The 27148-nt window shown below is 41.0% G+C and overlaps 3 protein-coding genes across 4 annotated transcripts in view; 1 reads left to right on the top strand and 2 right to left on the bottom strand.

The window, feature by feature from the left end:
* Window positions 1-1915: 1915 nt before the first annotated feature.
* On the bottom strand, window positions 1916-3055 carry LOC149752786 (uncharacterized). The gene has a single exon (XM_089925403.1). It carries the CDS (start codon window positions 3053-3055, stop codon window positions 1916-1918), a length of 1140 nt encoding a protein of 379 aa, XP_089781529.1.
* A 2274-nt stretch (window positions 3056-5329) lies between these two features.
* Window positions 5330-12896, bottom strand: LOC103705364 (putative methyltransferase PMT28). Of its 2 annotated transcripts, XM_089925258.1 has the most exons (9): window positions 11862-12896; window positions 11628-11777; window positions 10788-11058; window positions 10568-10696; window positions 9302-9476; window positions 8879-9124; window positions 8480-8674; window positions 5704-6012; window positions 5330-5552 (listed from the first exon to the last, which is right to left on the bottom strand). In XM_089925258.1, exons 1-8 carry the CDS (start codon window positions 12624-12626, stop codon window positions 5814-5816), a joined length of 2130 nt encoding a protein of 709 aa, XP_089781384.1. In that variant the 5' UTR covers window positions 12627-12896; the 3' UTR covers window positions 5330-5552; window positions 5704-5813. The 2 variants fall into 2 exon arrangements, with proteins under 2 accessions (XP_089781384.1, XP_089781385.1); XM_089925259.1 differs by lacking the exon at window positions 8480-8674 and having other exon boundaries at window positions 11862-12793.
* A 5991-nt stretch (window positions 12897-18887) lies between these two features.
* The window catches only part of LOC103705362 (HAD-superfamily hydrolase, subfamily IG, 5'-nucleotidase), a 56025-nt gene continuing 47764 nt past the window's right edge, over window positions 18888-27148 (top strand). The window contains exons 1-2 of the mRNA XM_008789030.6: window positions 18888-19445; window positions 19524-20158. Of these exons, the coding sequence (XP_008787252.3) occupies window positions 18905-19445; window positions 19524-20158 (1176 nt within the window). The 5' untranslated portion in view covers window positions 18888-18904. The remainder of the gene's footprint in view (window positions 19446-19523; window positions 20159-27148) is intronic.

The following is a 27148-nucleotide window of genomic DNA, read 5'->3' as shown; positions in this document are numbered from 1 at the left end:
TAACACAGCATTACATGTTGCTGATATTAAAAATAAATATTATATTGATATATTAGTATTATCATTAATGATAATAATGTTATTATCTTAATACTAAAACTTATCTGGGTATTGGAAATGGAATTAAAATATATATATATTTGATGATTTTAAGGAATGGATTTTTCCAGTTGAAAAATTATTCTAATTTTCGTCCCTTATGTATATGTATGTATATATGAGCAAATGAAAGCAAAAGGATCACTCAAACGAAAAAGTCAAAAGACATGCAAATTCATGGCTTAGATTTTTTTTACTTTGAGCAAATGAAGCGTGAGTTTTGCCTGGTCCTGTCTTGAACTGGATATTACGTAGTTAAAATATTTGTGGTGACATAACTAAACTGAATATTAAATAATAAAAATTTAAAAGTAGTTAAATATTAATTAATTTTTTATAAAGTATTATATTTTATCTCAGTTCAAAAAATATTTTTAAGAACTTTTTGAATTCTTTCTTTTCTTGCTTGCTAAATTAGATTTTCTGTCAAAAATCCATCAATCCTTTCTTTTTATAAAAATGTAATATATTTTATATCATTTAATAGAAAAATCTAATTGAAATTATTGTAGAAATATTTTAGATTTTCGTGAAGTTATCAGATTAGGACCATTTTTGAAATTAAAAATTTCAAAAACTTAAGACACTTTTATATAATTTAAAAATTAAGGATTTAAGGATCTAATTAGTAAATGGCCTGCTTGAATCAAGATATATTTCAAAATAGAGATAGAGGAAGAAATCTAATAAGATTTGACAAGTATAGAAATTAGCCAAATATATTTTCAATTATTTCTCAATTTTTTGTTAGACCTCGCAATATTGCATTTTGATTCAGGTTCAACCAAGTCATAAACAAGTTTTAGGATATTTGGCAAGTATGAGATGTTTGATGGCTTGAACAAATTATTGTTAGGGTGGCCAATGCAGTAATATGCATCTATACAAAGAAAAGATGGAAGGCTACGATCACCATCCAGTTAAAAATATCACCATCATTCATGTAAATTTACAAATTATGTAAATTTATAAATTTCTTTTGACTTTTTCTTTGTATGCTCCTTTTGGTTTCATTTGCTCAAAGTAAAAAATCTAAGCCATGAATTTGCATGTCTTTTGACTTTTTCGTTTGAGTGATCCTTTTGCTTTCATTTGCTCATATATACATACATATACATAAGGGACGAAAATTAGAATAATTTTTCAACTGGAAAAATCCATTCCTTAAAATCATCAAATATATATATATTTTAATTCCATTTCCAATACCCAGATAAGTTTTAGTATTAAGATAATAACATTATTATCATTAATGATAATACTAATATATCAATATAATATTTATTTTTAATATCAGCAACATGTAATGCTGTGTTAGTATTATATAATATTATAATACTGATTATCAATATAATATAATATACAAATAATATAATGCAATATAGTATAAAATTATTCAATTGTCCCATGAAGAAAATAAAAATCTGGTCTTCATACCTTGTGGTGTTCACGAAGGACCTCATCTAACCATGAGGATATATAAAGCTTAACTACTGGGATGATCAACCATCATTTATCTATTGTTTTTTTTTTTTTTTTTTTGCTGAAAACGGGTATTTCATACAATACGTGTACGAATACATCCAAGAAAATCAAAATAAAGCAACTCGCGGAGCGCATGTGGCAGCTCCTCCTCCCCTGACCAAAGGGTGTACCCTGAGTGATGGGCCGCATGGGCCGCCACCCAGTCGGCTGTCCCATTGGCCTCTCTAAATACATGCTGAGCCTGAAAGGCTCTCACATCTCTCATCATACTCCCTATGTCGCGGATCAAGGGGTGGTCTGTACCATCACCCGTCGACCCCCTCCGAATCCTTCAGATAACCGTGGTGGAGTTGCCCTCCAAAATGATCGACCTGGCCCGCAGGATCATCCTCGCATGGCGCACACCCGCCCAGGCTGCGCGAAGCTCTGCCTCTGGAACCGACGTGTTGAACAGCTGACAGCCACCTGCTGCAACTACCCTAGAGTGCGGGCCTCGTATAATAAAGCCAGCACCACCCCGCATGCCGCTGTCCAACACCGACCCGTCAAAATTAACCTTGAGGAAACTCGGGGGTGGGGGCTCCCAGGTGAAAAACACAATCTGGTGGGCTGCCGAAGCAGAGGGGGGGCCCCAGGTATCCCGAGCTATCAAAGGTCTATCTGAAGAGGTGGTGGGTACAAACTCAGAAGCCTGAACACGAGCAAGCTCGGCAGCAAACCTCGGTGACACCCTGCGCTCACCGAGAGTACGAGCGTTTCTTGCCAGCCAGATCTGGTGCGCTGTGCAAGTCGCTCTAATGGCCTCCTGACACGTCCACGAACTAGGTAGCCCCTGCCGTATCATATGAAGAAACTGTGGCCTGTCACTCCGGGCCTCCTGCGGGATCCCGGCCCACTGCCATGTCAATCTCGCCCATATACACTGAAAGAGCACGTGGTCTACCGACTCCACAACCCCACACGTCCCACACTCTGCAGGGATCCCCCAACCACGCCTGCTCAGCGCTGCTCTCGTCAGAAGGCGATCACAGAACACCTTCCATAAGAAGAGTGCTAACCGCGGGTGGAGACCATGCCTCCAGATCCATGTACAATCCGGCCCCCTCTCCTGCTCTGACTGGAGGACACGGGAGAGGTCGCCTAGCCTGACTCTGGCCTGGCTCGATGTGCCCCATACCCTGACATCCCGCCCCCCACATCCTGGTAACGGAAGGGACCGGATCCTCGCTACGAGGTGTACCCCAAATAGCTGTCGAAGTCTAGCATCATCCCACTCTGCTCCACCTCCTGCCAAAAGGTCACTGACCCGTAGTCCCTCTACTGCCTCTACATCAACCATGGTCGGCCAACTCCTCAATGGCAAGGTGTCCACCCATGGCTCACTGGTCACATCAATGCTCCGCCCGTCGCCGATCAGCCACCTGGTGCTCGATAATGCAGTCGGTAGGTGCCTCCCAATCTCACGCCACATGAAAGAGACTCAGCGGCCCCTCCATGCCCCCTCTAGGCCCCCTCGGCCATATCGGGCTACCATCACCTGACTCCAAAGGCTCTGTGGCTCAAGTAGGAACCGTACTACATGCCGAGCGATGAGAGCCTCGCGCCTCTCCATCAGAGACTGCACCCCAAGACCACCCTCACTGATAGGGCGGCAAACCTGCTCCCAAGCCACCAAATGCACTCCATGGCCCCCACCGTGTGAGCCCCACAAGAAACTCCGAAGAAGACGCTCAATCCTCAACAGGGGCGTCTTAGGCATAACAGTGTTGGCCATGAGATACAAAGGTATGGATCCCAACACTGATCTAATCAAAGTCAATCTCCCCATCATGGATAGGGAAGATGCTCTCCATCCCTCAAGCCTGCTCTGTACCCGCTGCACCAGGCCCGAGCACTCTGCCACTCGCGGCCGCCGGCCACTGATGGGAACTCCCAGGTAAGTCAGCGTCCCCTCCTGCTCAGATATCTGCAGAATCCCCCGGATCTCCTGACGAACTCTGGACTCCGTACTGGGACTGAAAGTAATAGCTGACTTCCGGAAGTTCACTCTCTGGCCAGACGCCATGCAATAGTCCGTCACCACCCTGCGAAGAACCCGTGCCTCAGCCACTCGTGCCCTGGTCAAAAGAAGGCAATCATCAGCAAAAAATAAATGGGAAAGGGGTCGGGCACCCGGTGCCGGACTATACGGCACCAGCTCCCGGCTAGCACAAACTCTCTGCAAAGCTCGTGACAAAATGTCAGCACAAATGATAAACAAGTAAGGGGATAAAGGGCATCCTGCCGTAGCCCCAATGTGGACTCAAAGAACAGTGAGGGCGTGCCGTTGACCAAGAGAGAGAACTGTGGTCCCCGTACACACCCCATGACCCATCCAATCCACTGTCTGTGAAAACCGTATGCCTCCAGCGCCTGCTCAAGAAAACTCCACCTGACCCTATCATAGGCCCTCTCCATGTCCAGCTTGATGGCCATCAAGCTGCGCCGCTTCGATGCTCTCTGAAGGTCCCACATCATCTCCTGAGCCAACAGAACATTGTGCGAGATATTTCTACCTGCTACAAACGCCCCCTGCTCCTGGCTAATGATGCCTGGCAAAAGGGGCTTCATCCTGCCCACCATTATTCTTGCCACAACCTTATATAAAGTCGTACACAAACTAATGGGCCTGAAATGGCTGGGCTCAACCGCATCCGAACGCTTCGGTATAAGCGTAACGAAAGTGGCCTTCCAGTCCTTAGGCATAGCAGCCCGGAAAAAGAAACACTGGATAGCCTCCACCACACCTCGGCGGATAATGCTCCAGTACTGTCGAAAGAAAAAAGGTGGGAAACCATCGGGCCCTGGGGCCTTGTCTGCTGCCAGCGCCCAAACTGCCTCCTGCACCTCCTGTGCCAACACCGGTCGGATCAGGGATGCCCTCTCGACATCACCAATACCCGTCTCCACCCTCAAAGGGCGGTAACCGTCACTGACCTCCTCATCCTCCGTCCATCTGGCACGGAAAAAGTCAAATAAGGTCTGTCGGACCGCCTGCTCGCCCTCCACCCGGTGGCCCGACTCATCTCGTAAAGAGAGAATCATGCTCCGCTGCCTCCGAATAATCGTCGACCGATGGAAGAAACTGGTGTTGCGATCGCCCTCACTCACCCACTGCACACGGGATTTCTGATGCCAGAAGATCTCATGCTGCTGTAGTAGGGAGTGGTGAGTCGCTAGCAATCCCCGGAGGTTGGACATATCGTCCTCCGGGAGCACACCCCTCAGGTCCTCTTTCCTCTGCAGCTCCGCAATCGAGGACTCTACCCCTTCCACACGCCGGAATATGTCGCCCACAACCACACGATTCCAACGGCGGAGACGCCTCTTAGTCAACTCCAGTCGGCGCGACACCTGCTGCATGGCATCGCCACGCACCGGAGTACGCCACGCGTCACGAACTACGTCCCACGACTGGGGGTACGATAGCCAAACCTTCTCAAAGCGAAAGGGGCTATGGTGGGTATGTGCCGATGACGTGGATAGAAGCAAGGGGCAGTGGTCTGAAGCAATCCGGGGCAGATGCCTGACCCGGGAGGTAGGAAAACGGAAGATCCAATCAGGGGATGCAAAGGCCCTATCTAAACGCTCCCAGACTCTAGCGCTACCTGACTGGTTAATTTATCTATTGTTGGTCAGCAGATCTTAGCTATATAAACTCTTGAAAGGGAAAGAACTACTCAAATCTCACAAAGACGATAATAACTTTCGGTCGTCACACGCTCAATCATGATTTCAAAACTTGTCCAGGATACATCACAATTGTGAAATTTTACCAGGCGTTGAATGGTAAAACAACAAAGTTTTTCACTCAAGCCATTCCAATAAACAGCTCTCTTTTAACTTTCAAATAAAAATCTCGGAAGTGAGAACCCTCCAGGATTTGGTATGCTTCGGAGTAATCCCGCAATCAAATGCTTCCAAATATTCTGGATTTTCATTCGAACAAAACGATCAAGTTAATGAACCATGTAAGTTATATAACATTAAAATTACAATGCATCCACTGAAAATGGTTATCATATACTTCAACTGGCACTGAAATAACGTTAATCCATGAGAAAGAAATCAAAGTTGTACCTTGTGTCGATAGATGAATGAACATCGAGAACCAGAAACCCCAGCCTTTTCCCTCAAAATGGAGGAAGACCTAACTTAATGATTACAGCACATGGATAGATCCAATAGCTTTATGGCCTCCACGTTGTCTTCTGTGCAACGATAATGCCCTCCTTATCCCTGGCATAAGTCATCATTATTTCCCAATGCAGTGATTTCAAGATTGTCTCTAATGGATTCAAGATCTCCAATTTATCACGGATGATGGCCCAACCTCCTGGCCTCAGAATTCTATCCATCTCAACCACGATTACAACTGGTTGCTTACACCTGCAGTGTGGTGAAAGTAGTAGAACAACTGGTATAGTCAATACCTCATATCAACTACTGCTATAAAGCAATATACTTACTGATCAGCAAACTCAAAGAGTAAGCACTTAATGAATACTCAAGCCTATGCTTGACCAGAATAAAAATAAAGTTGCAAGGAGAAACTTCTCATGAAGCCCTTTATCACCGCTATGTTAGTTACAGAACATATGTAACAACATCATTTAAAGTATTTTCAGCAACCACTAAACAACTTGTCACTTATCCTCCTGTGGATCCACCATATATTTATCGACAATGCTGTCTACATCTGAAAGATAATATTGAGTGCAAACAATCACATGATCATACATATAATGATTCCTTTCATACATGCCTGGCATCTAGCAATGCTTCCAAGGTGGCATTTGGCAAATAAGAATTTGAAAATTCAAATAAGGGGGGAGAATCAGCTTTGTGTTCTCCATCATATATCGTGCAAGAACCCTCTTAAGATATTCCCAAAATAATAAATACAAATGTCTTATTTTTTCATCCTTAAAGTTGTTATACCTAGAATCTTCTATGCTGCTCTCGGCTCTATCATCTCCAAAGGTTTTCCAGACTCACTTATAGACCACTCATAATCCAAAACTATTGTGAAGACTTATTAGGTCACGTAACAACTTGAAAATACTCTCAAGACTAAACATCATGAAGAATCCTTGTTAATCATAATAATACTAATACTAATACTGCTGCTGCTACTAATAATAATAACAATAATAATAATTGTAAGAAATTCAAATGCCCACAACAAAGACCCCAACACCTTAGAGCTTGCTCAACCACCCATCCCCCCCACACCCCCCTCCCCACCAGAAAAAAAAGAAAAAAAAAAAATCTGCCTCCCTCTTTCCAACAAAAAATTGAAGATACAGAGTACTTCTCAAAAGAAGGATGTCCGCTCTTACATGGACACATGAACTATCACATAATACATGACTTAGATGACCAGTTAAAAGGACATATGATGCCTTAAAACTTACATCACAATAAAACAAGAAATCACATGATGATCTGTAAAACGATTACATAACCAACCCAATCCAATGGAGCCCCACAAAATTAATCCCGTAGTAATATAAAGAACCATTCCCCCTCCTCTTGTATCTTTCAAAGAATCTAAAAGGAGTTATTTCCTCTAATTCAATTGTCATTCTTCTCTAAGTTGAGTTACTTCAAATGAAGATGATGCGACTTTTACCTCTTCACACCACCAGTACTTAAGAATAATGCACTAATTTACTCACATACGCAAACATATAAGCATATAAAAGTATATCCAATCCATGGCTCTTAATCATGCTTTTCTCCTGAGAAGTATTCCAAAATATTTCATTTTGGAAACAATTTTCTGATAAAACTAAACAGCTTTTTCCCTTCCCATTTATGGTCCTCCAGACTGCATGACAAGTTTAGTTTTGGTTAAAGCCGTGTTAGATGAATATGCTCCATTGGAGGGTTACTAAAAGGAGATAACATCTATGAAATCACAAAAAGAGATTTCCCACATGTTAAAACTTCCTTGGGGGTAAAATTCAGGACGGAAGCAGTGCAATAAAAAAAAAAAAGCATATGTGGAAAAATAAGAAGGAACTTCAAGTACATTACAACACCGTTGGGGGAAAAATCAGGGTGCAGGCAGAGCAATGGAGAAAAAAGTGTTTCTAGACATATAAACACATATACACGCACAAAAATATTTAAATAAATGAAGACAACTTCAACATAAATATCTTAGGAGACGAAGAACTCATCAGATGGAAAAATTCAGCGACGATGTTCTTGTAAATAGACCAAGTTCAGAAAATTTATCATTTGAAAGGTCAGAACATGTAATGCTCCTCATAAAAAGTTGAGAATAATCTGCAACATTGAATTTTCTGGGTCCAATATCTTATCCAATTCCTGTATTTTAAAGTACGAACTATCCAAGACACAGAGATAGCAAGTCACCCAGTGAATTTAAACGATTTTGATGGTATATCTGGAAAAGATTCTGGGTAGTTGAAAAGACAGCTAAAGACTTTCCAAGAAGAGCAGATGCATTGCAGACTAACTTAATACGACAAATATGTGATGCAGAATTTTATGTTCTGAAGTCATTAATATAACTGAAAGTAATACCATCTGGTGCACGAAGTGTTGGCATGTTGTTCCTATAACCTTAGAACATCAAAGACCTAATTTTTAAAGGTGTCTTATTTTATATTCTTATGGAGCTTCTATAAAGATGTCCTATAGAAACCATGATTGAGATTTCCAGGCACCCTTTTGCTAGTGATGTTGCCTCTTGACATCATATATCACTTATTTTGGATAGTTGGTCAAGATTATATGGCATCCAGAACCCTATCCAAGACACAAGATTGGTAAATAAAACTCCAAAAGACAAATACAAAGCCAACATATTTTGAATACATGCCTGTTCTTAAGACGTGAGAAGAGATGGTCAGCATGCAAAAGATCATAAGACCTTGGGTGTGTGCTGAATGGTTCACACCAATCATGGTAGATGCCGAGAAGTCCACGCTCATAAATGATAGGAAGAGTGTTTGGAGCATGCACAGGAACTACATTCATCACCCAAACCTTTTGAGATGATAAGGCTGCTGCAAATCTGTACATTCAAGTTTGCAAGAGTTTTATTTTTCATTTCTAATGAAATAACAGGTAACTACACACTCCAAAAAATAGGTAATAAACATTTCATTTCTGACATCAAAATCAATAAAACTAAAAATTCCACAAACAAAAACATTTTTTAAATTATGATAAGAACAAATATTAATAAAATATTAGCTTAAGGGATAATCCTACATACCCTCCATAAATAGCTTTCATATCCATAATATTTCGAATATTTGACCAATCGATACCTATCCCATTAAGATATGATTTGTTAATGATAGCCTTCCAGCGCTCATGATCTGCAGTCAACTTTTCTTGTGAATCACCCAGCCATTCAGGAAAAGTTTCAAGCCTCTTGGGCCATTCCTCCGGCCAATCAGTACCACGTTGCTCTATAGCAGCTGGAACTTTATGTAAACATGATTTTACTGGAGTATACCTGTAGAAAAGATAAAATTAGATTTGCTCATATATTTAGGCACTTGCAAGAAGCTGAAAGTGACATTCCCCCTCCCCCAAAAAAAGAAAGGGAAAAACAGAGGAACAAAAAGAAAATTAAAGCAGTAAAACTAAAGCAAATAAGTTTATGCCATGAAAATTGTTACTCATAGCTTACCAAGCAGCATCTTGTTTGTCATTTTCCTGGCAGAAAGGAGGTTCTTTAGTCCGTCGCAGCTCGTATATATCATTTGATGCTGGTCTCTGATATATTCTAACACCCACTTCATTGACCTCATCAACTTTGTATGCCAGGATATTCCAGCAGATTGATGCCATCAATGTTGACATGCCTGGGCAAGGAAAAAAGGAGGAAAATAAAAACATGAATAACAAAGCAACATTGAAGAAAGCCCCTACTACCATTATAATACATCTTTAAAAAAAGAAAAATATGGCAGACCCAAATATGTGCTCATGACTTTAGATGATGTGAATAAAGTCCGATGAAAATGAACCGAGTCCCTGGTCACTTCCTATACTTAACGCAAGATGGTAACCGCTAGTACAAATGCTAATTAAATAATAAAAGATGGGCATTGACCATATGCATTTGGTTCACTAATAAGGATTATGAAGAAAGCAAATCATTTGAGCTTAATAAGCCAGCACTGTAAAATTCAAGCATTTGATTTATGGTGTTTAAATTTTGGCATGTTTAGCAGATTTTACATAGTTGTAGGATCATAACTGTTAGGAGTACAGATCTGCAGGATCATTTCCAGTTGAAACTGTTCCATTCAACATATAGCTGTGATTGGGAATCTACCTACACAGTTGGCCATGCGAATCTATTAATAACTCAGTCAATGAATTATATATGTGAATATTACATAGTGTACATTAAAGCACAAAAGTTAATGCATAATGTGTGCAAGGAACACTTGAAAAATATTCTAGCAAGGTTGCACCCTCCTTTTTTCTTTTCTCTTCTCTTAGTTCCTATGCACACATTATTAAATGGATGTGTAAATGCTATAATAACTGAGATTTTGTTGAAATAGAAAGGGAACTGGGGAATGATCATGGCATATAAATACCAAATATTACCATTCTTAGGAACATTAAGATATTAAACCAAATTGTGTAGATATGAACATGCCTAATCCTTAATAGATTGATTAGAGGGAGCTGGAAGAAGGGAGGAATACAAGAATAGCCCAAAACAAAGGTGATAAAATTGGGACAAACAAGAAAGATGAGCACTCCACTTGTGTAGATGATTACATGTATGGAGTTCTATTTAGAAGAATGGAGTGCAAAATTCAGCATGTGATTAGTTTCTTTTTCAGATTCTGACAGTCATTAGTTTCTTCCTCCTTTCTGGCTACTCTGATACCAAGCAGTATATATGAAAGGATAGGTTGCAGGTCGTATAAACCACCTTCTTCACTATTAATATCTCCATGTTTAGTTGGATCATCTTCATTATCAATATCTCCATGTTTAGTTGATATAATGAAGTATCCTCCAGGACGTAGAATCCTGTTCATCTCTAAGAGGAGCCTCCCACCTACAAATCACAAATAGATGCTCATATTAATTATCCTAACAAGCTATAATTAGTTTTGCCTCAACCAGAAAAGCAATCACTTAATACAAACCACTAGAATGCCATGGCACGTTGCAGTTGCCACAGTGAATAGCATCAAAAACACCACTTGGAAAAGGAAGCCTTCTTGATCCCAAATTTGCCATCACTGCAGGGATACCACGCTCAAGGGCTACTTGTGCTAGATCTGTTTGATCATTCACCAGTCCCAAAGATAGTGTTATCACATCTTTCTCCAGAAGCATTAATCCAAAACTAGCACTCGTACATCCAATGTCCAGTACTACGCGAATATTTTTTCCCCATTCAATGTCCGGTACCATCTATAAGAGCAACAGATATACTTTCAGCCTAAGCATGGAAAACCTATATCAGTTACACTAGCAGGCAATTCCCACAATGCACAGACCAGAATAAGTTAAAGATGGAGTAAACAATCCAAGACCAAGAATAGATGCAAAAATATGCAGATTGTACAATCAAACAAATGGGGCAAGAATACTACAAGACGGAAAGCAACAGGCTAAATAAACATGGCCAGCATCCAAACAGGGTCTCAGAATCCAATCACTATAGCATAGGTCAATTCTAATAATCATCAAACAAGGTTTTAGAGACAGAAGAGCACTATCCAGTATGGTTTTGATGAGTACTTTCCTGTCAAAAAATAAACCTTCAATGAATCAAGAACATGCCTAAACCATAATGCCGCAGGCAGGCATATTTGTTCTGTATTGCAGCATGACACACACCATCTTGATTGTTGCAAATTCTTTAATGAGCTATTAATACATATATACAGATAGCAAAATTCCATCATATTTATTGTCAAAATTGACATTTCAATACGTGTAGTGTTAATCTCTCACAAAAACTCTCGAAGGCTTCTTACCTCTTCAATTGAATTGAGGTACTGCTGAGCCCCACCTTTAAACTCAGATTGCTGCCGAGGAAACAATAAGTACTCCTCAGATAGGTTTAACCAACTGTGAGTTTTAATGAATGCAGAGAGCTTCGGGTGAGCCACATTTTTATAAAATATCTGAAACATCAAATTGCAGCAAATATCAGCATTGCCCCAGAACGAAAAACTTCGAAACAACTACTATTCTAGCAAAGGAAAAACCTTGGATTCTCTCTCGGGCCAAGGCGGGGGAGGTCTATACTCCTGAGGAAGAGAAACCAGGCACATCCGTGGCATCTGAGGGCAACTCCTCTCATGATGCCGATGACCACCTTCCATATCAACACACGGTATATAGTTATGGCCATGCCTCCCTCCACAAAGCTTCCAATTATACCGAGCCCCCGGATCAAACAAAGGCCTCAATTTTTTCTTCTTCTTCTTGTTCTTCTTATTCCCCCCACTCTTCTCCTCATCCACCTCCTCCTCCTCCTCCGGATTCACATCAACCCCGTCCTCCATGTCCTCATCCATCCCTCCCTCCCCCTCCACCGCCTCCTCCAATCCCTCCACCTTCGCCTTCGCCTCTCCCCACTCCCTCTCCTCCTCGTTCAGCCCTTCCGCCTCTCTCGTTTCATTCTTCACCGCCGCAGCCGCCTTCTCCTCGATCCCCCCTTCTTTCTTCTCCTTCTCCGGCGCTCCTCTACCTCTTCCATTCCCATTCCCACTCCGATCTTTCGGCGGCGAGCTTGGATTCCTCTTCTTGCTTTCCCCCACCTCCTTCTTCTTCTCCACCGCCGGCGAGGCGTCGGGGTCGAAGATCTCGTCGAAGCTGCTCCGCTGGGAGGAGAGGACGGTGGAGGACGGGGCGGAGAAAATGGACCAGATAACGATGAAAGCGAGCCCTAGAAGTATCACCAGCGCTACCTTGGCGCAGAAGCCCAAGGGAGCGCGCTTGGCGCCCCGCCCCAACCGAACCCCGGCCATCGCTTCGCCGACTATAAGGTTGTGGAGTCTCAGGAGATCTAATAGATCTCGGTGATTTCGATGGAGGCTCCCATTCGGTCGCCAATGCAGAGATATCAGTGGCTGGCGCGGAGCAAACGAGGAGCAAAAAAGCCTAGAAAAGAAGTTTATGCAGATGGAAGTTGGTAAACAGTGGTTGGAATAGTGGATTTCTTCTGTTTAATAAAGCTTTGTTTTAGCTAAACGAGAGAAGAAAAGTAGAACGAAAGGAAGAGATTAGAGAGAACTATTTGGTTTATACAGTAGTTACTAATTAATGAAGGATTCTTTCAAAAAGAAAATTCCGGAGCTTTTTTTTTTTTGTGGGGGTCGGTGGAGGGGGAGGGGGATTGGTTTATGCTCAAAATGGGTACAAAAAGTAAGTGCTCCACTTCGTGGTCGTCTGTATTGGAGAATTGAACTCGAACGAGTTTTTCTTATCGAGTTTTTCGTAGGAGGGGTTCGTTTCTCGTCTTGATCGAGGTGACGTTGGGGATTGGATTCTGAAGGTGAGAAGACTACGTGAACTTGTGAAGAAGATAACGAGTCGCGGGGTTCGTCGGAGCCCGCGGGGGGCGCGCACCGACCCGATTCCGGCGCCAGGAGTTTCGGCGACTTTAGGGGCTCGTTTGGTTCGCGGGAAGTATTTTCCCTCCTAGGAATATGATTCCTGGGAATTAGATTCCTAGGAAGAGGATACCTAGGAAAGTACTTTTGACATGTTTGGTTAACCATGGGAAAGTGACTAATTTCCAAAGTGCTTATGTTTGGTTGACCATCCACTTTCCTAGGAAAGTTATGTATAATTCCTATTATGCCCTTAATAAAAATTAGGTCTTTAATGCCTCTTTAATGCTTCTTTAATACTGAAGGGTCTTTTTGGGAAAAAATAAAAAAGAAGTGATTCCCACCTCATGGGAAAGTAACTTTCCCATGTTTCTCATGGGAAAGACTTTCCCATGAAATGTGGGAATCATATTCCCATGGGAATACAACTTTCCCATCTCTCTCCTTTGAAAACTCCAACCAAACAAGAGGCATTTCATTACTTTCCCGTTGACCACACTTTCCCCCCTCCTTTTCCTGCGAACCAAACGAGCCCTAGATTTCTAGAGTTCTCACGCTCATCAGATCCTGGGAGATGAGGATCAACCACTACCAGTCAGTCATCCATCAGCTATTTGCGAATCATTAAACTACTGCATTCGTTACCTAAAGTTATAAGGTATTGATTGCTTAGAGAGACAAAAGAAAATTAAAGGTCTCTTTTCCATTATATTAAACACTATATCATGATCAACTCTCTATAAAGGGATTTAGCAATCTAAATTTCCTCCAACAATTAGTACTTTTCTAATATAAATTGGCAATAATTATACTTTCTAGTATTATATTTATATTTAAGTAAATAAAAGCTTAATTATTAATATCATGAAGAAAATGAATGAGTGTAATGTATAGGTAGGTTGTGATTAAGATGAAGGAACTTTAAAAAATTACCAAGAGCAATTTTTTTAAAGAAAAAATGGTGACTAATATAGAATATTTAACTAGTCTCTTAAGAATTCAATAACTTATACGAATTTAATATATTATTAGTTATAAATAGGGTAATCACCTTAAGAAATGGTCTTGTTAATATTTTTTCAAAAAATAATGATCATTCAAATTATAACATTTTTCGATGGGGTCTGCATTAATGAAGATAACATAGAAATTGATGCTATTTGTTGTGGTTCAAAATCGGCCCGAGGGTGACCATTTTGCCTCCCAATACTATCGTTTGGTTATCACCTTCCAGCATCTACCATAAAATATTTGTAGTTTTATGGTATTCATCAAAATAAAATAACAATTTCATTTTACATAGAAAGAATTTTTTTTTTTTGGTTGGCGAAGAAAGTTGAAGTCATTACCTGGGAAATGCTTCAAGTGCCATTTAGTGTACGAGTAGTTCATTAGCTCTCTTTTTGCTACATGATAATCTCTCTCTCTAGGCAAGTAGAAGTATTAATAGGGGCCGATGTCTTGCCAACTCGATTCGAGACATAAGATTCCATAAGCTATTAAATTGGGCTGGGGTTATGAAAATAGACCCAAGGCTTTCCATGTTGAATTTGAATTTGGGTGCATCTACACCCGAAAATCCAAAATCCAACCTACTTATGTGTGTGTGTGTTTATATATATATATTGGCACAATGGCGGCTCATATCCTACGGCTGTGAATGCGGCCAACAAAGTCAAAAAATAAAAGGCTACCTAGGGACTCCAGCACCGCCCCGTGGGCCATCTAAATGAAGCCACCAGAATGCTGAGTCGCATAACACGCAACCCAGTTAGCAGCCCCATTTGCCTTCTTATAGACGTGCATGGCCTGGTGGGATACACACTCCCCTAATAGGTTGCGGATATCATGGAACAGCGGCCTCTCCTCAGCCATGCTTCCTCGACCTCGGACCCACTCAATCATTGTGGTCGAGTCTCCCTCGAGGATGATGTTGTCTGCGCCCAGTACTCGGCTCGCATAGATGACACCCTCCCATGTAGCTCTGAGCTCGGCACCCGCGACAAACATGTCATAGATCTATTATCCCCCTGCCACCACTAGCCTAGTATCGTGGTCTCTAATAACGAAACCCACATATCTGCGAGTCCCTCCCTCACCAACACTACCATCGAAATTCATCTTGACATAGCCAGAGGGTAGGGGCACCCAAAAAACAAGCACAGTCCTAGACGCTGTAATAACAGAATAAGTGCCCAAGGTTTCTCCAGCTAACTCAGTAGGTGAAGCGACACTGATGCCCAGAAACTCCGCCGCGTGCATAAAATCTATGTCCACCACCACCCTCGGATGTGAGCCTTCGTCCTCGAAGACCCGGGCATTCCTGTCCAGCCAACTATGGTAAGCCAGGTAGGCCGCCCGCATCCCCCTCTCCTCATCCCCCGGATCATGCATCGAGGACTTCAGGAAGTCCAGAAAGTCCCCAATAGACGCCCACATCTGTCGATGGTTGGGGAAGGCCGAGGCGCTCCCCCAAATTTAGCTAGCCTGTGGGCACTCGATGAGGGCATGGTAAATGGTCTCCTTCACCTCCGAGTACACTGCACACACTGATAGAATCTGCACTCTCCTCCTCACTAGCATGCCTTTGGTAGGCAAGCACCTCATGCCACCTTCCAGAGAAATCCAGGCGCCCTCTAGCTGTTGTGCCGGAGCCCTCCCAACCAAGCCATACAAGTCCCGGGCTCGAACTTCCACTCTTCCAATCAAACTCCACACTCTCCTGTTCGCTGTCTCCCCAACCGAGGTCGGTACCGCCAGAACCCCCTCAGCAAGCTGCTCTCCGAATATATGCCTAACAAGGGCCTCATCCCATCTCCACTTCTCTGGAATAGAGATCGCAGACTCTGCGCCTCTCCAACCTGTCATGGTCGATCATGGTAGGCCACCCCTGCAATGGTACCTTAGAGAGCCACCTGTCCTCCAGTACCCTGATTGCTCTTCCATCACCAATCTCCCATTTGATCGTCGGTGCCACTACCGGGGCGCAGGCACAAATCTCTCTCCAGATGAAAGAGGACATATGCCCAGTGCGAAGGTGAGAAGACAGTGCATGGAGCCCATACTTCACCCTTAGAAGCGAACCCTAAAGACTCTCTAACTCTAGCAAGAACTTGGCTACCAATCTGATCGCTAGTAACTCTCGACACTTCACCAGTGAGTGGACTCCTTGCCCACCTCTACTGACCGGCTGGCAGATAATCTCCCAAGCCACCAAGTGAACGCCCCCTCTGTCGCCATGCCGCCCCCAAATAAATCTGGAGGAGAGTCGCTCCATACATCGCAGTACTGTGATTGGCACCAAAGTGTTGGATAGTAAATAGATGGGGATAGAGCTCAGTATTGTGTAGCACAAGATACAAATATACATCATACATACATACAAATAAATATATAAACATTACACATATATGTTTCAATATATATCTATTAATTTTGTTTTAATTATAAAAGAAAAATAAAAAAACTAGTTGAATTATAACTTATCTTGTTCTGCCAAATTTCTATTCATGTCATTTGCAGCAATTTTTTTAAATATATTTGTTTAATATTTATAATAAGCTTGATTATTGTAAGATCTTTTTCATTTTTATGTATTAAGATTTTATGTATGTTTAAACACCCTCTTGTAGACACAATTTTTTATATTTTTACATCATTATTTTATGCTCCATGATTCATGAGATATCATTTTATGTGCATTAAATAATTTTAAAAATAATTTAAAATGCAGCAAAATAACTTGTTAAAAACTATATTTTTAATCGAAACTTGACTCAATACTTGACCATATTTTAATCCAATATTGGATATGGTTATGGAGTTTTAATCAAACTTGAGGTTGGATTTGGATATCGTGAATATACTTTGGGTTGCTGATATGGGAAGACCTGACCAAACCCAACCCACTAATTCTCATAAGAGCCAAGCTTTAAAGATTAGAAAGCAAGCTGAATCAACTCATCATTCAATCATCCTTCATGAATGGTATCGATTCCAGTAAGTCACACAAAATTCTCGCGTGCCACATGCTAAATGAAATTTTTTTGTGTACATAAAACAAAAATTGCAGAGCATTACTCTCATTATTTTAACATTTTAAAAATGGGGTTGCACTGTATGATATTTCCAATATCAAATCTTAATGAAATACTTTTTGTTACAAGGAAAATCCAGTTCTCAAAAATTGTTGTTGATCATCCATATAATTCAACTTTCCCTCTAGTAGTCTAATTCACCTAGAAAATTATAAAAACAAACAAGTCCTTGCTTAAGGGAATTGAAATCAAATAAGTCTCCATTTAACCAAAAGAGTTCTTCAGAGGTTTAAGTCTGATCATCAAACATCTTAAGTAACATATTTATCTATTCTGACAACTATAATCAAATAGGACAGGCAATTTATAAAACTAGCAATTGCAAAAAAAGAAAGAAATTCTGATTTTCATGAATGTATCTATATTTGAATAATTTAATACATCTGCTCTACCGAAAAAAAAGAAAAAAGAAAGAAAAAAGAAAGAAAGAAAGAAAGCAAGCAAGAAAGGGCAGCATCTGCATCCCTGGGCCAGCAAGCAAAACACTAGACTACAAATAGGGAAACAAGCCGGAAGGCCCAGATAAAGAGCCTTAAAGCCGTTTCACAACCACCCAAACCAATCCCGCACATGCGCTGGGGACAAAAACAGCTGAAAACAAACTTTGGCGTGGCCTAAACCTTCCAATCCTGGACCCTGGTTGAATGGTCTTCTGAAACTAGGGTAAATAAAACGGCCAACTTGTCTTCAAATCCAACTAAACGACCATTTGTCAAGCTTCAGAAAGCGAAAGCCATCCAATGCCTTCTCCACGAGCCTTTGTTTTCTCTTTTGGAAGAAGAAGACAAGCAAACATAGGGGCCCAACCCAACCTTGGCCACAGCAGGTACTCTCATAGCCAGCATAGATATCATGCAAATTTCTTAGTATCTGCTAACATTACTCTGGAAGGGGACTTTAAAATATTCATTACCTAGATTTCCAGACTATGGACCGCCCATGATAACATCTATTATCTTTTTGAGGATTTGAAGAACCCGATCTCTATATTCAGACTCTTTAAGGCAACTCATGTTTACATAAAGACGAACAGTGTTGCAAATTATGTAGTTTCTCATGCTGAGAATACCCTCGGGGGCCGGTGCCCCCAACAATTGTATGATTGATGTGTTTCGATACTGGTGGATGTATTTATGTGATGGATGAGTAACCATACCATTTTACCACCAAAAAAAAAAAAAAAAAAAATTTCTGTGCGCGCCTGTTACTTTCTTTGCTCCAGGTTTCATTTACTGCTTACTCTTTAAGCATCATATGCAACGGCCTGCATTCACAGGCAAATTACAGCACCAAATGAAGCTTTCCAACAGTCCAAAGTTGCAGATGCTCGTCATACCTTTTGTCTTGTTTCGGTTGAGCACTTGATATGACCATATCAAAGCGCGTATGGAGAGGAGATGGACAGAAGAAAGCCACGCTATATCCTATGAAAATCTCCAATCAAGGAGATATGGACCAACTAATGGATGGCCCAGATTGATTGCAGTGCATAGTCCTATCTCAAGTACGGCATATCCATGCCCGGCATGCACCACCGTGTAACCTTCACCTTCTCCCAAAAAGAAAAAAAAAGGTGGGATTTTGTTTTCAAAATGTATGGTATGGGTGTGTGTGTGTGTGGCTCTGTTTTCTTATCTGTTCCAGCTCCTCCTAACAAAACCCAACACTCAATTTAAATCATGCTTCTTCCTCCATCTCTCCTACTGCTCCACCGCATTTCTAGTCCCCGCTCCCCACCCCAAGATCATGTCAGAAGAAGGAAGACTTCGAGGCACGGCCGTGGACTCGGTATGGCCGGAGGAGCTCAGGTTGCCAGAGCTGCTCAAGTCGGAGACAGTTCGATCGATGCATGCAGCCATCGGTCATGAATGGGATCCACTCCAACGGTCTGCATGCCAGACTGCAGCAGGACGAGCCCTGTGGAAAAACGTGATCCACGACCCAGTGGCTGAAGTCCTCGCAGGGGAGAGCTTCCTCCGGAGCCTCTACGAGAAGATGAGGAAAGACCAGCTCAGCAATGCCCCGGAAGTCTCAGGTGTGATATTAGCAGTCCGAACCTTGTGGTTCGATTCCAGGATTGAATCTGCAATCAACTCCTTTGAAGGTGGAAGAGCTCAGGTGGTTCTTCTAGGTGCAGGTCAGCGATTGCTTCCAAATCTAGTTTTCTTCCAATGCATTCATCCAAAGATTTGAATAAGAGTGATTACCTCCTCAGGAATGGATGCAAGAGCCTACCGCCTAAGCTGCCTGAAGGAATGCAATGTCTTCGAAGTAGACTTCCCTGACCTCTTGCAAACGAAAGCTGCTCTTATACAAGAAGCAATACGATCAGCAGAGCACCAGCAAATTGCGATGACAGCAAAGTCTTTGATCAGAGTGGCTGCTGACATCAGAGATGGTAACTGGCTCGAGAAGCTCCAGAGGTCTGGGTTTGTTCCTGAGAGAAACACGGTATGGGTACTCGAAGGCATCCTCTATTACCTTCCACATATCATTGCCATGCAAGTCCTTCAGTCTATAGCTGCTAACTGTGCCTTGACACCCACCGTCCTCCTTGCGGACTTCATGAACAAGTCCTCTATCTCTCTTTCCCATTCCACCTTCCAATTTTACAGCGATTGGCCCGATCATCTGCTGCCTACTCTTGGGTTTTCCAATGTCAAGCTTTCACAGATAGGTGATCCTGACGCCCATTTCGGATTGCTGCATGACCCCCAGAACCTGTTCAACAAGCTAAGGAACTTGCCCAGATCCCTACAGACCCATCCAGAGGATGGAACACCTTGTCGTCGTTTGTACCTGGTGGAGGCCTCAGGATTTCCAAACCAGGCTACAGCGCAGGAGATCAAAGTATAATTATTTTATAAGATGCACAAAAAATTTGAGCCATCAGTAGAGTTTGGTAGACAGGTCCCTCATTCCTTCTAGTAATTCTTGTGGCAGACTGCTTCAGAGTCAGATATCCTAATGTGTTTAAATATACTATCACTAGGATCTCGAATTCTTCATGTCTCCTCAGCAGGAAGAAATCGTAATGCTTACATTTGGCAGCAGAGCACTTACTTTTGGGCACTGAAGATGACTTCTTTCATCAGTGTGTCATAGTTCAGTGAGAATTTAATCATGAATATTTTCAAATTATTCTTACTATTTGGTTCTTATGCTGTAGTATGTAGCACTAGCTAAGATTTTTCAAAGTTTTCTTATTAAATTTTAATTCAAGAATAATATCTGCAATTAGTGAAAGAAAAACAGAACAAAACTCGATTAAAAAAATTGAAATAAGATAGCTTAGAGGTGTCTTCAGGCATGACAGAAAGGAACTTGCTTGATGAGATGAAAGGAACCTTGGAATCAATTGCAGGCAACTGAAGGTCATGGGAGACAGTGATGATACGGTAGAGTGACATATATGTGACACTCCAAGCTCGCAAATTACAACCCTTGCTGTAAATGATAAAAAAAAGACATCTATAGCATTTCGACATATTGTACTAACAACATTCCTGACAATATCTATTTAAAACAAATAAATATATCTTGAAGATGTTGTCTTTGCTTAATCTATACATGTGTGCATAAATCCTGTTCTACTAAGGCATATTCTTATTTCTCCATTTCATTTAATAAGCAAAAATTATTACCAAAGAAAAATAAAACTGATGCCTTGGTTGTTTTAAAGAACAGGTGTGTTTCATTGAAGATATCACCCTGTTATATTAGTTGCCATTCTGAGTTGCAAAATGGCAAGCCAGCATGCCCTATTAGCGCGTGAGGAGATATTCTAAGAACCATGTAATTACCTCATAGCTCAACTGGTAAATACTACAGAGTCGCAACTGCTGAGGTCATAAGATCAGTAGCAGCTTAGACATTAAAACAAGAGTAGGTAGGTTTGGAATTTCAAATCATATTTAGAAGCCATATTGTGATTTGAAATTCCAAATCATTTTCAGAAGCCATATTTTAGGGGTCATTGCTTATTGCAATGGAAAAGGCTCGGGCTAACATGCGCAATGGCACACATGGGTTCGAGTCCTGGGTAGCCATTTGTGCAAAAAAATGCCAAAGTTTAGGACTGTCCTAGTTCGCCCCTCGTAGGACCATGGATTGTTGGGACCATAACTGGGCAATATCCTTTTTTTTCTGTTCAAAAGCCATATTTTCAATAAACTACACACCTACATATGTTAATGAACATTTTTCTTGGTAAGCAGACATTAGTGAACCCTCGTAGACTACTTCTGCAAATGATGAACACCATCCAAGTGCCCTATGCTATAAGCAGAGTTTAGTAATCTTTAAACAACTGTGTAATATGCCAACTGATTTCAATAACATAAAATATACAGGGCTAGATATTGCCTGAAAGTTGGACTAGTAAAAGGGTCCTTACTGATTTTCTGTGTGTGTCAAGAAAAAGTGTGACTGGGATAGAGTTTGGAAGGTAAAAATGCATATGTAGGCTACCTGGTTCTCAGGTTGAATTTGGTTCATATTCAAGGTCAAAATCCTGAAATGGAAAGTCAATCAAATCGCTTTATGGCTGCCTTCATGCAAATTCTCTGACTTCCCCTTCTAAATGTCCAAGTAAGGAATCCTCAGTGGTAAGCCTTCCAAGGGTCTAGCATAAACCAAGATGCTATTCTGAAATAACTATTAGCAGTCAATATCTTTGTTCAAATGCCCTCTTTTTACATCTGGGTATAGTGACTGATGGATTGAATTTAAAGATAATTTTGTTCAATCACATAAAACACATGTATTATTGTAAGTTTGTACTACAGTAATAATTTCCATTCATTTGAAAATTTTCTAGTCTGCAGTGTCTAATTTTATTTACCACTTGCCCACCTTAACAACTTAGTCTGCTGTAGAATTTGCCACACTTCAAATGGCATCCCATTTGATCAAGACAATTGTCTTATTGTCTGCTGGAGTGACCTTTGAACCTGCTAGACTGAATCACAAAATCTCCTTAAGTTCTGCATTTCATGGATCCTCATGTAAGTTTCTAGCATTCCATTTAACATTTTCTGCAAAGTAGTCACTCTACCATCTTCCAGAAGTATTTGACTACTAATTGTCACAGAAAGAGAAATGCTCAGTTCCAGTCATTAGCAGCTTTATTTTGAGTCGGAATGAGGTTAAAATCTCAAACTCGGCTCTTGAATAGAAATGGTAAGAATGACAAAAATAAGACTAGGTCGTTTCCAAAGTTGAGAGGAATTTATCGTCAGTATGCCAATGAATTGCTACGAGGCATTCTCATTTCTCTTCTTTCGAGATCAGATTCTCATTTCTCTGCACGTCTGCTGATGACTAAGAAATTGTGTCGAGGTCCAGGCTTGGACCTCTTGGTTTAGGCTTGTGGGTTTGGATGCCAGCAGTGATGGACATCCTCAGTTCTAACATCAAAGTGGCCAGATACATGAGGGACCTAGGCTTGTGGGTTTGGATGCCAGCAGTGATGGACATCCTCAGTTCTAACATCAAAGTGGCCATATACATGAGAGACCTAGGCTTGTGGGTTTGGATGCCAACAGTGATGGACATCCTCAGTTCTAACATCAAAGTGGCCAGATACATGAGGGACCACAAGACCTCAAATCACTTCAGAAGCAATAGCTAGAGTTTAATGCAAAAACAAGAATTGATGTCAAATTTGATATAGGAAATGGGTGTGGACCCATTGTTCTGCAATTTTTTCAGGGCAATACTAAGAGGACAAAGGGATATAAAGAGGTGGAAACATAAACAAATGGGTTCTGTGGACACATAAATAATAATGTCAAAGTAATGGAAAGGATCACCTAAGAGAGTCAAACACCCCAAGGCTCTCACTCCAGGTCTTGTTCTTCAACTAGAATGAGCTGCACCGTATCTTGAGGGTTCTTACTTTGTAATACAAAATTAGCATCATGTACTATGCAATGGTGCTCGTTCATCACCTAGAATGAGCACTAGGTTAGTCTCCTGCAGCTACAGAGCCAGCACAAGTGGGTTTGAGTGGAATCCACCAGACAGAAAAACTCATGAAGGAAACCTCAAATAACTTTTTTTTTTTCGATGAACAATTGTATGCAAAAATAAGGTAGATATTGATTATTTACAGGTTCTAGGCCGCTTAAATCAATTAAGCCTTGTTGGTGCCTCTAGAATCTAGTAGAACCTCAAAATACTATTAAAACAAAGGCTAAATAGACTCAAATTTAATAAAGCACATCAATGCGGCAATTTGAGTGTTCTATGGATTCTGGACTATCGAAAGCTTCTAATAGCTACATATGGTTACCAATTACTAGGACTCAAACAATGAGTCCTGGGTTTCTGAAAGCTGTGGCAAGTGATTCTAGCCGTCAACATCCACAGCTTCAACAGCACTAACACAACTTTAGTATTTTTTTCCAAAACTTCCTTGTCCCACCTCCATTGCAAGAATTCTAGACGCACTAGAAAGCTAACTCGATGATGGATGCCATTCAAGTGGTCTGCCATTAAAAATCTAATTATGGCTGGTGTCGAACAGGACTTTAGTATCTTTTCTTCAAAACTTCCATGTCCCGCCTCCATTGCAAGAATTCTAGACGCAATGGAAAGCTAACTCAATGATGGATGCCATTCAATTGGTCCGGCATTAAAAGTCTAATTATGCCTGTCTTGGTGAAGCTATCTTTAGGAAAGATGTGCATGTTGATAGCGTTCTGGAGTAAATAGCACCTATAATGCTATAGCTACAAAATTTTAAGTTTGTCACGCCTCTGAGTCAGGGGTTCAGATGTGTGAGGCCTTATAAGCTGGTGCCAAGTGGATTTGACATGCTCTGGATCCTGCATTGGATCCCCTCATGCACCCAAGTCCAGAATTTGGACATCTTCTTGAACTTCCAGGCATTCTTGGGTCTAAACATCATCAGTTAATCATAAAGGGACCATCACTTGCATCACTCTTTGTAAGGGAAACTTTACAATCTTTACATGTCACAGAACAAACCCTTCCTAGAGAAAAAGAATCTGCCACTGTTAAAGGTCACTTATTGTTCATTTTATATCACCAAAATTTGAAGTACGTATCATTCATTTCCGAATTCCAGTTCTAGCATTTCCTGATTCTCATATCCACTGTCATCTCTCACTAGATGCCCATTCAGGACTAGTATAATTACCCTTATTCTTTTTTTGTTCTTGTCATGTTTGAATAGACTCTTTATTCTATTCTCATGTCCTACCTAAAGTGTGCAGGCAAAAAGATACTTATCTTCCTTCACAATGCTAAATAAAAATTAGTCTTTAACACCCACGTTCTTTACATCTGTAAGTATTACCGCACCCTTATCCTCACATCCCAACTCCATCAGAACTATAAAAACGCATGCACTGCAACTATCGTTTGCTTTATATCAATTTCATTTGTGGGCATGTTGTCTTGACCCTTCCCCTTTATCCCTTGTCACAGTTTGTGCCATATTGATAACTTGATCAGTTAGAATCCTGATATTCCAAGGGCAAGGCAAAATAAATTCTTTTGTTGGGCATTTTGTTCTTTTCTTATGCTTGTCCAATCCAGTTTGGCCTTGTGGGAGCCCAAATCCCTGGCTTGTGATTCAATAGAGTGCTTTTGCAGCAAGCACTTCTGAGGAAAGTTGCAGCTGCACTGTTGCTCAAGATCATTTAACATGAATCTTTGTTGGAGACCATTTAAGAGGTGCCCCATCAGTTCAAGGGTACAACTGTGCAAGATCAAGACAGTGTGCCACTGGGTATATGGAGAAGGAATTTATAATGCCTCATTAAATTTGAAGGTTCTTTGAAATATGAAAGAGGCCAACTTGGCGCATCTTCGACACATGGATATATCATATTTTCCTGCTTGGTTTTCTTGAGGAGAAAATATTCCAACATGCTAACTTCTCATCCACATTTAAAACATAGTTTGTGGTTTTTTTAATTTATACAATGTCATGTCATGATGAAATGAAGAGAAAAGGCAATTTCAAAATGCATACTGCTAAACAACTAGCATGCAAGCCAAAGTAATTACAATATCTTTCAGAAAGATGGCTGCCAAAACAATCTTTTCGGTACTTCAACTTGAAAAACACAGCAGAGACAACATGTCTTCAACAAATCTTCATCATTCATCAGAATAAAGGGTATAATCATATAGGAGAATTTTAACAAAAAATAGACACTCTACATTTGTCAGCATAAATTTCCATGAAAAAAATAAAATAACATAAGGAATGAAACATGATATATTGGGCTTGCTTCGTAGAGAAGCCAGAGTATATTAGGCCTGATGAAAAAACTGATTTGGTGCAGAAAACAAATACCTGAGCACTCAAGACACCAAAGATGAGTCTTAATTGTGTAATGATCAGATGTCTAAGCAGTCCTTAATCAAATTGATCAAGTGAAGAAATTGTATCCACTAACCCATCTTTCACCTTTTGTCTGCAGCGCAGAAAAGGTTTATGTATATGAGTCCATCCTTGTTAAGGCCGAATGATCAGAACTAAACCATAAGCGAACTATGAATTCTAAATCAATATACTCTTCAAGAAAACAACCCGTAACATAAGAGATATCACAAGAGGGGGGTAATGTATGATCTGACAGTGATGGTGAGGATGATGGTGTTATTTTAATGATTAACAAGCAATTATTTAAAGCATGCTATAAGTTAAATTGATACTTCATTTATAAGTTCATTACTCTCAGTACATATGCTTAATTGAAAGTATATATATGGTCTTGTTCATTTGGATGGATCTAACCTTGAGATTGCAGCAAAGTGTGAATTGAGTCGACCCATAGGTTGATTGGGTCGACCCCGGCACTTCAAGGAATCATCTGGCACACTCCTGCAAAAACAGCACAAATGAACAGTGAGTTGGGTCGACCCAAGGTAAGCATGAGTCGACCCAACCTCCAAAGAACCTCAAAACACAAAGGAAAAATGTTCTCTGGATTCACTGAGAGGGTCGACCCACACAGTGGTTGAGTCGACCCAAGCTTGAGTCGACCCAAACCCTGAGAGGGTCGACCCAAAGGCAAGACAGAAAGACAGACAGAAATTGGTTCTCTGGAATTACTGAGAGGGTCGACCCAAATGGAAGACAGAAAGACAGACAGAAAATGGTCTTCTGGGATTACTGAGAGGGTCGACCCAAGAAGAAGTTGAGTCGACCCAAGTGAAGTTTGAGTCGACCCAAAGAATGGTTGGGTCGACCCAAGTGAAGGAAGTTTGAAATTCATGTTTCTGTGTTCTCTGATGAGGGTCGACCCAAGGAATGTTTGAGTCGACCCAAGGCCAAGTTGGGTCGACCCAAGGACAGGTTGAGCCGACCCAACCACGGGCTGAACAGTAACGGCTAGTTCTGCAGATGTACTTTTTGTCTTTTCCAAGGCTTGTAACGGCTAGTTTTTCAAATCTGACGGATGGGGCTTGACCAAAGAAGGTGGGAGGCTATTTAAAGGGCACTATTCATCAGAGAGAAACAACTTTTTGAGTGGAATATCAAAGCATACACAAGAAAACCAAAAGAGCCCTAATCTTCTTCATCAAGAGCTTCATCCAAGAATCAAAGAAAGGGATTGAGCACATTCAAAGAGGCATCAAGAGCTCCTTCCCCCCTTTGAAGAGTGAAGCATTCTTGGCAAAGAAGAGCAAGCGAACTTCAAAGCGATAATTTCTTTCTAACTCTTCTTATTGTTCATATTGTCTTATATGCTCATTTAGGAGTTAAATCTTTTATTTTCATTTGCTTAAACTCTTTGTAAAGGTTCGTTGGTAAGCCCGTAAAACCAACAAAGGTTTTTGGTGAACCCGTAAAACCAA

This window comes from Phoenix dactylifera, chromosome 9 (assembly GCF_051530095.1).
Source record: "Phoenix dactylifera cultivar Ajwa chromosome 9, Ajwa_hap1_PhDact_Kaust_v1.1, whole genome shotgun sequence".
NCBI classification, from domain to species: Eukaryota; Viridiplantae; Streptophyta; class Magnoliopsida; order Arecales; family Arecaceae; genus Phoenix; species Phoenix dactylifera.
Note: the sequence above shows the minus strand (reverse complement) of the source record. Positions and strands in the feature narration are given on the sequence as shown.

Bases quoted from the DNA above. Each gene is read 5' to 3' on its own strand.
- LOC103705364 (XM_089925258.1), bottom strand. From the start codon at position 12,626: ATGGCCGGGGTTCGGTTGGGGCGGGGCGCCAAGCGCGCTCCCTTGGGC. The intron at 11,059-11,627 runs GTAAGAAGCCTT...TTGCTCTTATAG, and splicing joins ACCTCAATTCAATTGAAGAG to ATGGTACCGGACATTGAATG. The intron at 6,013-8,479 runs GCATGTATTCAA...ACCACACTGCAG, and splicing joins TTCTCACGTCTTAAGAACAG to GTGTAAGCAACCAGTTGTAA.
- LOC149752786 (XM_089925403.1), bottom strand. From the start codon at position 3,055: ATGTGGCGTGAGATTGGGAGGCACCTACCGACTGCATTATCGAGCACC.